We start from the raw sequence: 12,548 nt of genomic DNA, 5'->3' as shown, positions 1-12,548 counted from the left end.
GTTATAGGCAGGTTTGTCAATGCCAGGACAAAGCACTGCAGAGACATTGTTCTTGCCATAATAATTTTCATTCTTCTAAAGCTTTCAGTCCTAAACTTACACAAGTGTTTGTGGACCAAAAACCACTCTGTCACGAGCCTAGCCCCACAGAGGTGTTGCTAACTTCACTTCTAGCAAGATTCAATGTCAGCAAAGGACTCTAAAACCCCATGGGTTTAGATAACACCGAAATAAATGTTAGCTTGTGGCTATGAATGTTATCATGAACCTTCCACCAGTAGAGCATAAAATGTTATTTCCTAACATAACAAGTACTTAGCAAACAGAAGTGCAGATTCAGTCAGTCATTTTACACTAATTCATCATTTGTTCTACTTTCCAGTGTTATACCTGCTGTTACTGGTGTTCTTCAAAAGCTATAGACCTACAAAAAGGCTATTACCACCTTTCCAGGCTGGCTAGAACTGCTCCTTGCTCTTACTCCCTCTGAAGGTCAACGTGGAGATGGAGGAGCTGAGCTGCCATCCTGCTGTTCAGAGCAAGGGAAGAGATTGCCTGAGCAAGCAGGCTCTTTTCTACTATCCAAACCCTGCTTCTGTCCATAAAAGCAGCAGCGGAGGCTTAGGGACAGGAAAGAAAGCACTTTGTGTTGCGGAAACCACCGGCCTTACTGGTTATTCAGCACCAGGAGATGTGCTTCTGGAGCAGTCAGCAAATCTGAAAGGACTTTCTTCCAGAAAGTAATAGAACATAAATCTCTCAGTTACTAGGCTGGCTTTAAAAGCTCTATTTCTTCCATACGTTATGTCCAGATACACTTTTCATAGCCATAATAACTGGCCTTTAGCATCACAAATGTATTATCCTTATTGCAAAAAATGAAGAGAAGCAAAATGTCAAATAAAAGATTAGTTTTTAGAGGTAAAGATATGAATAAATGTCAGCAGATAGATAGTAGCAGTTAAATGTATTCCTGAGTACAGAACAGAAAAAGTGTTCTTGCTTTGCCATACTTCAGAAAGGGAAAACTTTTTTCCTGGGAATTCCCAGCCAGCCCCATTGCCTTGCACTAGACCAGCAAGTCTGACCAGTATTTTATCTATGCTTCCCCTCCCTTTCTGGACTGGCTGGGCATATGTGAAGGTAGAACTTTTAATGGCTAGCGGTTACTTATGGTCCTCGTATAAAAAGCAAAGAATACCATGGGATTCTTCTTTTGGCTGTACAAAAGCACAATTTAGCACAGCTTAATCATTATCTGACATAGTCTCCCTTCATTTTGAATCTACAATGTCTTGTTTTATAGGACCATTTACAAAATATTGACTGACTTGTATATTTTTCTTTGGTGGGAGAGGTATGACAACACTTTAATATAGTGTGTATTTTATATTAATTAAATATATTGTCAAATACTTTCTTCTACTGGTAACTGACTTTTACAAAAATGTAGGCATTTTAAAAAAACCTGATGCTTAAAAGATATGGTATTATCTCACATTGATAGTGCTGTACTAAATATAGTTAATTGACTTGTTGTATATATGACAGCTGTAAACCTTAACACTCAGTTCTGATGTTTATTACCAGGATTAATGTAGGCAATCTTTATTTAAAGAACATTTACTATTGTTCATTTGTATTCCTTCGGTAAAGAAAAAAGTCCTGAAAATCTGATTGGCCTGAACTGTCTTGATGAGCTTCTCAAGACTTAACAGAAACACAGGAGAATATTAGTCATAGCAGAGTGTGATGATGCAACTCCCCCAACCCCGCTCCTGTGCCACTCAGTGCTTGGTGCGATTCTCCCTCCTGGGCCACACACCAACCCAAGATAAGTCAGGCATGGGTTGTGAAATGCAGCAAAGCGTTCAGGCGTCCTCTGGCATGCCTGGCTGCTGCTTACCCTTTCACTTAGGCAATCCCTCCTGACAGCCGAGTACATCTGTACCTTGGTCATGGCCCAAAGGGGGGTGATACTAGAACTTCAAATTTTAGCAAGTTTTGGGCTTGTGCAACTAGTGGAAAATACCAGAATACATAATTTTCCGAGTAGGGCCAAAATGGAAAAGGACCTGATGAAAGTCGGTTATCTCAGACCCTATAAACAGGGACCCTAAGCAAGACACTTTGAGCTCTCCTGGATTGAAGTGGGCTGTGACTAGCATCCCCCCTGAGTTGGGATGCCACTCAGGTACAATCTCCTCAAGGATCAAAGACAGTCTGCCCATAAAGCTGATGAAGGGCCAGGCTGAAGTCAAACTTCTCAAGGCCAAATAATCGCCTGTTGAGAAATGGCAATGCATTGTGAGTATTTGCTCTAACCTCTAGAAGATGAAAATTTTAACCATAGGTTAGCCTCTTCCATCCACCTCACTACCTATCTATGTGTTTCAATATATGCATTAGCCTTCACAGGTGTGGGTATCTATATATTTCACTGGATCCAAATATTTCTGTTTGTCTTTCGTTCTGTCTGTCTGTATTTCTGAGTGTGTGAGGCCGAAAGGGGCACCTGTCGGTTCACTGGAGTCGCCCATGGTGAAGAGACTCTGGTCCTAGCAGTTACAGACTCAGTTAGTGTGTGTGTGCGACCCCTGGAATGGTGCGTGCTTGTATGTTTTACATTTATACATACCTACATACATATATTTTGATCTAGGATACCTTATAGTAAGTCAGTATGAATCTTGTCATTCTTGAATCTGTAATTAAGTGGCTGTTTTAATTATAAGATATTCTACTGAATCACCTTGCTAATCCTTAAAATGGTTAACGATTAAGTGCTGCTAAAATTCAGCTTTTTGATCCATCTCAAACCATTGATAAATATTGAATTGCTACTGAATCATAACAGTAACAAATATTTCATCCATGACAGAGAGAAAAAGCCAAAGATAAAGGAATCCTTCATCTTCTGTTGAATATGTAGATTTAAAGACTGTCTGAAAACCTGCTGTAGCTTGGTGTTTGTGCTCATATGATAAATCTATTGTAGTTAATATACAAACAACAATGTTGGTGATTTTAACTTTACATGGAAATACTTGAGGTTAGACAGCATTGTTTGAAATGGGAAACACTGCATAAAGACATGAGCAGAGCCTGCTAGCAGGAGGCAGAGTGGCTCATGTTTGTGTAATATTTTTTTTTTTTTTGGCTATGTGACATATATCCCTTAGAAACATAATTTTAAGCACTTAAAAGCAGTGATTTTTGTTGTCATTTCCTCTTTTTTCAAACTATTAAAAGCCTCAAAATAGTTTAGAAGACTCAAATAGGCTTTTAAATGTTACCACCTGCTAAATAACATAGAGAGCAGGTTCTCTTAAATAGCAGGAGTAAAGAATGACTTTGCATTTGAAGCAGTAGAGTGGGGATGAAAGAACTGGTCTACAGACTTCCTGGGTTACTTCTGACATAGTTCATCATTTGCCTGATTGTCCTTGTCTCCCAGGAGTGTTCTTGAGCTATGTTCATAAATATTTGAAAGATGTGTCTATAGGGTAATGAAGATGTCAAGAAACATAAACAGACAGGAAAACGTACGGAAGAAGGAGGGAAGAAGCTTCGGCTCTGACATTACAAAATACACACCTTTGTGACTCTCCAACTAAAATTTTTTGAACTAATTCTCTGTGCAGGGGCGAACAGTTCAGAAATTAGTGCGGCTGAAGTAAAGCAATCAGTAAGCAGGTCTGTCTTAACCCTCATTGGCAGTGGCTAACAGAAGCATTATAAGAGTTTATTTTCCACGTAAAGAACGAAAGATTGTATGAGGAAGCTGGATTTGTTTTCCTAGCATTTAGCCCTGTCACTCATATGAAAAACGAAGATCTGAAAGGAATTAAAAGACTTTGTATCAGCAGGAGTGGAAGCAAGCTGATTAAACATGTTCAAGTTCTTGGTAATCGTTAAAAAATACATTTTATGGGAATAACAGCTGCCTGTTGGCTGAGTGCCAATGAAGAGTAAAAGGATCAGAAGACAAGGAATAAGATTATTCTCTGAAAGTCTCTTTGCATTGACAGGTTTGCTTCATTGAACTACAGCATATTATATACAAATGCTGTATTTGATTTGTAATTTTTGAAATACAGGCTGCTCATTTAACCCTGGATTTTGAGGTGCTAGGGGACAGGTTTTGTAAAGCAGCTTAAGAGTCAGACTCATAACAGTCAAAGGCAGGTTTTAGTTGCGAAATTACACGTTTAATTTGAATCTTTCTCGGGGACATGACTCGGTTATAGTCCACATAGCATTAGCTGGTACTTATTTAGCAGAAATTAGCTGGAGTTTCACAGCAACAGGATTTTGGTACTCTCATTAAATACATTTACTTTATTTCTATCTACAGGAAGAGGGAGTGGCCATCTTTTATATAGCAGCTAGTGATCAAAGCTTTCCCCTGAGAAGAGGAAATCTTGGACCTGGGCCTTGTTTATTTGCTATAGGGTCAAATACCCATTGCAAGTATTATTTTTTCCTTTTTTTTAAAGATTGAGCAGTCTTGTAATATAAATACATACTGAAATCAAAGTTCTTCATTCCTCCTACAACGTTAGTGTTTCAATTAACTTCTAGGTTAATTCCAGGCACCATGATGTACTCTGTCTTCTCAGACTTCACAGGCTTTTGCATTCTTTTCTGCATGGTGGCCCAGCAATTAGGAAGGCCACAGAATTTCCTCCCACATCTCTCTAGTCTAGACTTTACGTGGGTAGTTAGGGAAATCTACCGGAACATGAAAGATGTGAGTTTTACACTCCCTTATTATGAAAGAGCAGATGTAAAACAACTAGGCTAATATATGAAGGGTGGCAGCTATCAGCAGCTTCTGCTACTTTTCTTTTTTCAGTCAAACATTTAGTGGAAAAGTGAATATTCCTCGAGTACCTAAACAGAAGTGTACTCCCTGGGAGAGTCAGGAGTGGACTAAAATTACTTTTGAGCAACCCTTTCTTTGAGGTGCTACTCATTGAGGGATGCCAATTAAAATTATAGATTGTTTTAGGTTTTCTTTTTCACTTTTTTTTTGTTCTATCTTTCTGTATTTATTTATTTTACTGTGTCTGGGCTTCTCATTTAGGATATAGATTTCCTGACTCTGTCAAAAGGACCAAAATCTCATGCGCTATAGAATGGCATTTGCATTTAATTTGCAGGTAGGTATATAACCTTTTATATATGTTCTGGGTACTTTCCAAAGAATCTAGGCTCTGAAGATACTAAATACCACTGAAAATTAACATGGTAATCTCCCAGATGGGAGGTTCTGTCTGCTTTATAATCCAGGGGGACAATTGTAGCATGTATAGAAATACCTGTGACAGCTTAATCTAGTTTTCTCACTCAGGTCCTACCAAGAACAAAGTGATGTCAATATGGATTTTAGTAAAAGCTGCATAAATATGTCTGTGAATCTGGAAAAAATCTTTGAGACACTTGTTGATTTAGTAGAAGTAGGAAGACCAAAACCCAGATTATTGGTAACAGGCCAGTTTCTAGTGAGGAAAAAGTAAGAAGATGAAGACACACTTCAGAAAAGCAGTACTTAAATGTGGTGCTGTGAAGTGTTTAGAGAAAGGGAATGAAAATGTTTGAGTTGGAAAGAATCATACTGAAAGGAGCTGCTAGGATGAAAATAAATGTGATACAGAGAATGATAATGCAGACACCAGCTAGCAGGTGGAGGCTGGACATAGCCTTCTAAATAGCATAACCACCAACAGAGTTATTGAACAACAGTGTGTAAAACAAGTGAAGCATTTGTACAGCAAGTCAGTTATGGGAGGTGATAAATATGCAAAGAAACTATAGCAATCGGATTCAATATCATGGAGAACCTGTAATTAGGTGAATCACACTTTGTTAAGTACATAAAGAAATGCAGGGAATAAATTAAAAAATGAATCCATTATGGAACAAAACTGACTAAGCACAGAGAATTAATTAGAGAGTGAATTAATTATGCAGAGAATTAATCACAAAGCAAGTTAGTGAGAGAGAGAGCAACTGAGGAGGTGGAGATGAAGCAATGAGTAGCCAACACAGAAGCCAAAAGTACCAGGTGTTGCTGAGTGATGTAAGTGGACAAGTTTTAACCAAACAGGCTCCAATTGTGCCTCCTGCTGAGTCTGTGCTGGGAACATCATGCTGCCTTGTGAAGTGCTAGGAAACAGGGAGAAGGTGATGGCTGGTTTTGGCCGTGTGAGAAGGGGTTGAAGATAAACTCCACTCAGTCTTTTGGTTTGTGTTTCAGAACTAGGGAACTGCGAAATGGGACTATGGTTAGAAACTTTGCCAGTCTGTTTTATTCTGGTTATACCAGAGAAACTAATGAGAGATCTTGGAAAAGCTTTTATTCAACTAGTTTTAACTTCTCCATTTAACTGATCTCCCTTAACTAGTGTGGTTGAGCCATGGCTATGCTTTTAATAATTCTGTCCAAATTTGTACATACACTGCAAAATGCTTTCTCTGGTCCCTTTTCCTTTGCTTACCCACAGATATTCTTATCGTCTTCTTTGAGCAGCTGTCCACACAATTTTAGGTCTGATACAACGTTCACCAAGTTTTGCAGAAGTCTTTATCTAGACCCTTCTGTGAACTGCTTGAGATAAGCCTCACTTTTCTGCCCAGAGATAATGGAGTTCCTTATTCAGCTTGGATGGTGAGGACTTATATACAGGCTACTGTTGTGAAGGCCCCCTGTAAGTCCTCAAGGCCAGGTTGGATGGGACTTTGAGCAACCTGTTCTAGTGGAAGGTGTCCCTGCACATGGCATGGGGGTTGGAACTCGGTGATCTTTAAGTTCCCTTCCAAACCAAACCATTCTATGATTCTATACTGGAATTCATAAGCTTCTCCTGAGGTGTGGTGCCTGTGAGAGTTCTCTGGCTTGTATAGCTGTTGTCTATCTAACTCATCAATACCCACATGCAAAAGGAGAAACTGTCTTGTGGCTGTTTGAAAATGATACTTGAAGCACCTTCCAGAAAACTATGGATTTAAAAAAAACCCAAACAAACACAGAACTTAAGTATGCTATCATATTTGCTGAAAGTAATCGATGAGGTAGTTGCTTCTATGCCATGATTTATTTTATATTTTAGAAGGAAAAAAAAAAGTAGTTTAGTATCCCAAAATAGAGATTAATGAATTACATTAATCTTTCAAATTAGATCAGATGGAAACAAACAAAAAAATTCTATAATGATACTTCTTTCTGTAATGTGATAGCATCTGTGATTTAATGTTGCTAAAATACCATGAAACATCAGATTTTATTTTTTCAGTTGTTGGCCTATTACTACAGTTAATTTATGTCACGGTTTGTTTTCTCTTGATTTAGTGCTATAGCCATTATATAACAAGATAATTGCATTAAGTGGACTTTGTTTAAAGTTTCATTATAGGAGGAAAGGAACTGTGATACTTGGTACAATTACACAAAATACTAGTAAGGATTAGGCAAGTTTCCTTGTAGACTTTTTCCAGTTGCTTCTCTCTCCTTAAATCATCTTCATCACAGAAAGCTGGAGGTTCCTCAGCTTATGCCTAGCTGCTCCAGTGAAACAAACCTGAATTGCTCTCCCAAAGGAAAAACATGAGGTGACAGGGAAACTGGACTTGGTGGTTTTCTCCAGTACTGGAGGATGGAAAAGGAAAGGGCTGCATGACTGATGCTGTGAGGAGACATGGCCCAGCAATAGCTGTCGCTTCACTCATCCTGAACCTTTATTTTGGTAGCTGCAGCAGCAGTCATTCTGGCTCTAAGCAAAATAGGCTTGGCTATCAGGAGGTGGGGGAAGAGTGGGACAGAATAGCCACGGCCAGCTGCCACTGTTTTCAGCAACCAGCTACTTAGGCAAATAATTGCCTTGTATGACTGTCCTGAGCTCTGTGTTCCTGTGTTCTAGTCCTGGATGTCTTCTGAATGTTGATGGCAAATAATTTTTAATGTCATTGCTTTCCCCTCCCCTCCCCCCCCCCCCCCCGCCAAGTATTTGTTTGTTTGCTTTTTTTGAAAAAGTTCTGAATGCCTGTTCAACAAAAGATTTGAATGTGAGATAGTAAAGTCTGTCTCATCTTTGTAGTATGAGAAGTATACCCAAAAGATATATTAAAAATATGCAGTTTTCTTTCTTAAGCTACTAAATACCTTTGCTTTAAAGTAAAGTTTCTAAGAAGTCAACTTGCAGTAAGAGGAAATAGATTTTGTTAGACTAGCTGATTAAAGTGGACAAGCTCATGAAGGGACTGTGTGCTTGAAAGCTCATCGCCTTTTATTATTGTTGGATAGTTCTTATACTTCTGTAGCAAATCATTGGTTTGGGGTCAATGGGAATTCAGAGTTCTTAATTTCTTCCACAAATAAAACCCAAGATCAGCACCTGGCAGAGTATTTATAAGAAGAACAATTTTATTTGCAGCCCTATGTAGTGTACATATATTTTGTCCAGATAATATTTGAATACTCATAAAAAGCTTATTACTGACCTTGTTGCTTTGGTAGGGGTTCTTCTTTCTTATTGGCCTCTGCCTTCTGTGGTTCATCTGGTTTTTTACTGTCACCCTTAAAAAAATAAATGAGATTAGAAACTGTAGATGCATGTTGTTGAGAATGATAAGGATGGTTAGATGTCTGCAGCATTCTCCTAGGAATTTGATTAACCAAGTTGACACACACTGAACTTTGTTCCTGGGTGTTCTGTGCGTGTTCTTGGACAAGACTTTCCAGATGGGTTCACAAAAGGACTTGGATGCTGAAATCAAAACCTGATGTCTTCACATCTGTTGTGCAAACCCAGTTACTTAGCCTGGAGTTCCGCTGCATCATGTTCCCAGAGCCTTGTTCATGTTGTCAAGGCTGACTTGTTCAGTGCTGCCACTCACAAGCCAGTCTGCATCTCTGAATTAGTCCTTCTTCTACCTAAACCTTCTGCTGAGATAATAGACCTGGTAAGTTTTGAGCTACCTTACCACAATGGCAGATCCTGACCTTTGCAAAATACAGAGACAGAATCAACTTTCACTGCAAAAATTAGCTTCCTCCCACACTTACTGGCTTAGGTCTATGAACCAAGTGCTCATGTACCTGTACCTTCATTTGTCTTGGCTCGGAGAAGGGAGTGAGTGGGGGAGTCCTAGGTATTCACAGCACTATGTAGCAGCATAGCGCTAATCAAGCCCATGAGCATTCTTTATGCCAGAAAGAATATTCCTGGTGTTTATCATGCTGATTAATAGAGAAAGATTTTAGATAGTATAAGGATATGGAAAATTATTTGACTTTAGGAGATTTCAAGTCTTCATGCACTATTTTTCCCTCTCCCTCTCCAAACTCAATCACTTTGTCTTTCTTTGAGTTTCTGAGATTAATTTGGAGTCTGTCTTTTTCTATGAAAGTATTTGTTTTCTCCTCTCTGCTTTTATTCACAGAATCTGTCACTGATGTTCTAATATACATATATATAAATAATTAAATCAGGTATTATATATAAAAAAATGAAAAAGAAAGGCCAATCAATCTCTGTGCATCCTAGAGGTTCTTGTTTTGTTGCAAAGGTTGTTTGTTTCAGGCTGCCTCCTAACAGCGCAAGAACATTAATGTGAGAACAGTGCTCTACAGTTACCAGATACTATGCACGTTTCTTCTTTTCTCTTTAGATGGTACCTCCTTGCAAGCAGAAATTTCTTAATCCTTGACCCATTCATCTGCCTCCATCTTAATGGTATCTATAAGAATGGAGGCTGATGGTGATATGATCTGAGTGTTGTGCTGATATATGGAATTATTCTGGTGAAAAGAGTAATACAAGTCTCCAGGGAAATCTAAATATAATTTTTTTCCTAGAGCACTTTGCCAAGTGAGGTATCAGGCTGCATAGAAGTCAGCTGTTGAGATTTCAAGAGAATATTTTATTGACCCAAGAAAACTGATGTACAGAACTTTAAAAGAAGCATGAACAATACTTCGGCTGCAGATCTGCAGTATATGAAAATTGTTTGGTATAGACATTTTTGGCATTTAGAGTGGATGGCAGTATGGATATGCTTGTTCATCAAACAATTGTTTTTTACATGTTTATGATAGTCATAGACATAATTATGATAATCATAATGACAAATCAAATTTGAGTTGTAGTTGGGCTGGATTAAACTGCACCTCTTCTTGAGGTTGTACAAACCTATGAGCTTCAGAAAAACATCGGTTGTAGGAAACGATTCAGTCTTGTGAACATTTATGTTTCTATCATTTTTTCTTAGAACTGTAAAATTTATGGAACTCTTGTACATGTAAATCAAGGCTTCCAGAAGTTAAGTCAGAGTCTTTGTATATGCTCGACTGTTGTGAACATGTTAAAAGACAGTGGAGTTTCAATTGTTTCATTAAGCATGAATTCAGATTAATAACTCAGGCTGATACTAAAGAATTCATTTCACTTTCCTAATTATTTGGTGAAGCACTGTATTTTTGGCATTTTGTCTTGTAATGTCTTGATAATATCAAGCTGGAAAAAAACAAAACACTCTCTAGGATATTATTGGGAAAAGATAAAAATTCAAAGGTAACAAGTGAAGGAGTATGTATCCTTCTGTCTCATTTTAAAATATTATATTAGTTAAAATGGAAAGAATGGTTAACTTTTGCAATAAAGAAATGCTGAATAAAAAATACAGACCATAGACTAATATGACTTACTGTATTTTTCAAACAGGAGTTATATTAGTAAAACTAAGCCAAATAAAATACTTCTTAAAAAAGCTACTGAACTACTTTGCCTTTCCAGCAGTTATTGGGAAGCAGGCTGATATATACCTGTATGCCATTCCAATATTCAGAAAGGATATACTGACATTTTCTGCCAGCAGGGAATAAGATGAAGAGGAATACATCAGCACATCAAAAGCAGCCATACCGATATTTCTAATTCTCTGTTTGCATTGTTGATCAAGATCCCTCATAAGCTTGTACTATTTCAGGTTATACCTATTTGGAAAGCAATTGCAAAAGGAGGAAATCTATATTTTCTTCAAAAAGAAAAGGCGGGAGGGAGGAGGGGAATAAAGGCATCTATTTGATTTTGTTAAATGAAGATTCATACCGTGTGCAGTAAGTATGTTTGAAAATCTAACCTTTGACAATTACTTACACAAATACTTTCTAAACAAATGCAATATTGCTGAGTCTATACTAAACAGTGAAAACGATACCTGGCCTGTAGGTGCCTTGGGTGGTGGTGGTGGAGGGACACCTTCATTCTTGCAAGCTGTTTCCTCAGGTGATAATTTTGCTCTAGAAAATATGGCTTTTAGTTTTTTAAACATCTTGCCCATTCAACTGTCCTGATGCATCTATAACTCTTTTACCACGAACATGTATACAGCACGTTTTCTTGGCATTAAACACTTAAGCCAATTGGATTCTTAATCAGGTTTAGGTCTGATTAATTCCTTAAAGAAATTCCTTGCACAGTCTGTTTCAGTAATGGCTTTTTTTTCACCATTAATACTTTTGGTTTCTGTTGTAGACATAGTTTTAGTCTTGATGGCTACACTACATACAGACTCTACTTTTCATACACAAATTCAGATGAGAATTAATGCTTTCTAGTTAGAATAAATCAGTGTCTAATCTTTTATGTTTTGGATATTAAGAATTTAGTTTATACTTAGAAATGAAGTTTTAAGTCCTAGAGACACCTGTAGTTTAACCAGGAAATGCAGATGATGAATTGACCATCTACCCGGTAGATGAAATGTGTTTTCAAGAGGTTTAATTTCTTTGCAGTCTTGAACTGTTTAAAGGTTGGTTGTATTTTGTTTTGTATTGTTTTTTAATTTTTTGAGTGAATGACACTAAAAGATTTTCTGCCACGGTTTGTCTTAGTAAGTTTATACCTGTTTTTATTGCACCCTTCTTGTTTTAAAGAATGGGAATAATTTCATCTTTCATTTTCTAATGTATTTACAGACAATATTATTTTATGCAGCATCTTAGCTACAATTTTGATGTGATTAAGTTTTAGGTGAATGTCCTAAAAATCACTAAAATATAAATTTTTATAGAGTTTATAATTTGGACATAATTTTGAGATTCTATAGGCTTTGGGTCATCCTATATAAATCGCTCTATAAAATCAAACATGGTTTAGTTTATAGGTAAAACTTAATTTCAAATATGTCTAGTGCCATGTTGATTCAACACATGATAACAAGGATCTTCGCAACTTAATTGTCTCGTATTGTCCTTAATTCCACTTTATTTATTGCAAGTCTATGCCTCCACTTTAAGCTCTGAATTTGAGCTAACAGCTTATAATTGATTTATGCTGGTCATCAAGGCATCAAGAAGTGCAGAAACATGCTCTTTAAGTTATTTCCATAATTACATTTTTAGCAATTATATTGAAGTATTGAAAATGTCCCAACTGCTGCCTCCTTGGGGCTTCTATTGTCTGGCAAGAACAGATTCTAATCCTTATTCTACCATAGTAGCAGCTATGGTAGAATATTCTACCATTGTAGCAGCATAGTAGCAG

General features: G+C 37.4%; 1 protein-coding gene across 1 annotated transcript in view; it reads right to left on the bottom strand.

Annotated features, from left to right (window-relative positions):
- The window catches only part of CNGB3 (cyclic nucleotide gated channel beta 3), a 69,147-nt gene extending 57,813 nt beyond the window's left edge, over positions 1 to 11,334 (bottom strand). The window contains exons 1-2 of the mRNA XM_009891943.1: positions 11,221 to 11,334; positions 8,503 to 8,578 (exon numbers count right to left, since the gene is read on the bottom strand). Of these exons, the coding sequence (XP_009890245.1) occupies positions 8,503 to 8,578; positions 11,221 to 11,334 (190 nt within the window). The remainder of the gene's footprint in view (positions 1 to 8,502; positions 8,579 to 11,220) is intronic.
- Positions 11,335 to 12,548: the final 1,214 nt, after the last annotated feature.

Source organism: Charadrius vociferus, unplaced genomic scaffold, assembly GCF_000708025.1.
Source record: "Charadrius vociferus isolate BGI_N301 unplaced genomic scaffold, ASM70802v2 scaffold15, whole genome shotgun sequence".
Taxonomy (NCBI): Eukaryota; Metazoa; Chordata; class Aves; order Charadriiformes; family Charadriidae; genus Charadrius; species Charadrius vociferus.
Note: the sequence above shows the minus strand (reverse complement) of the source record. Positions and strands in the feature narration are given on the sequence as shown.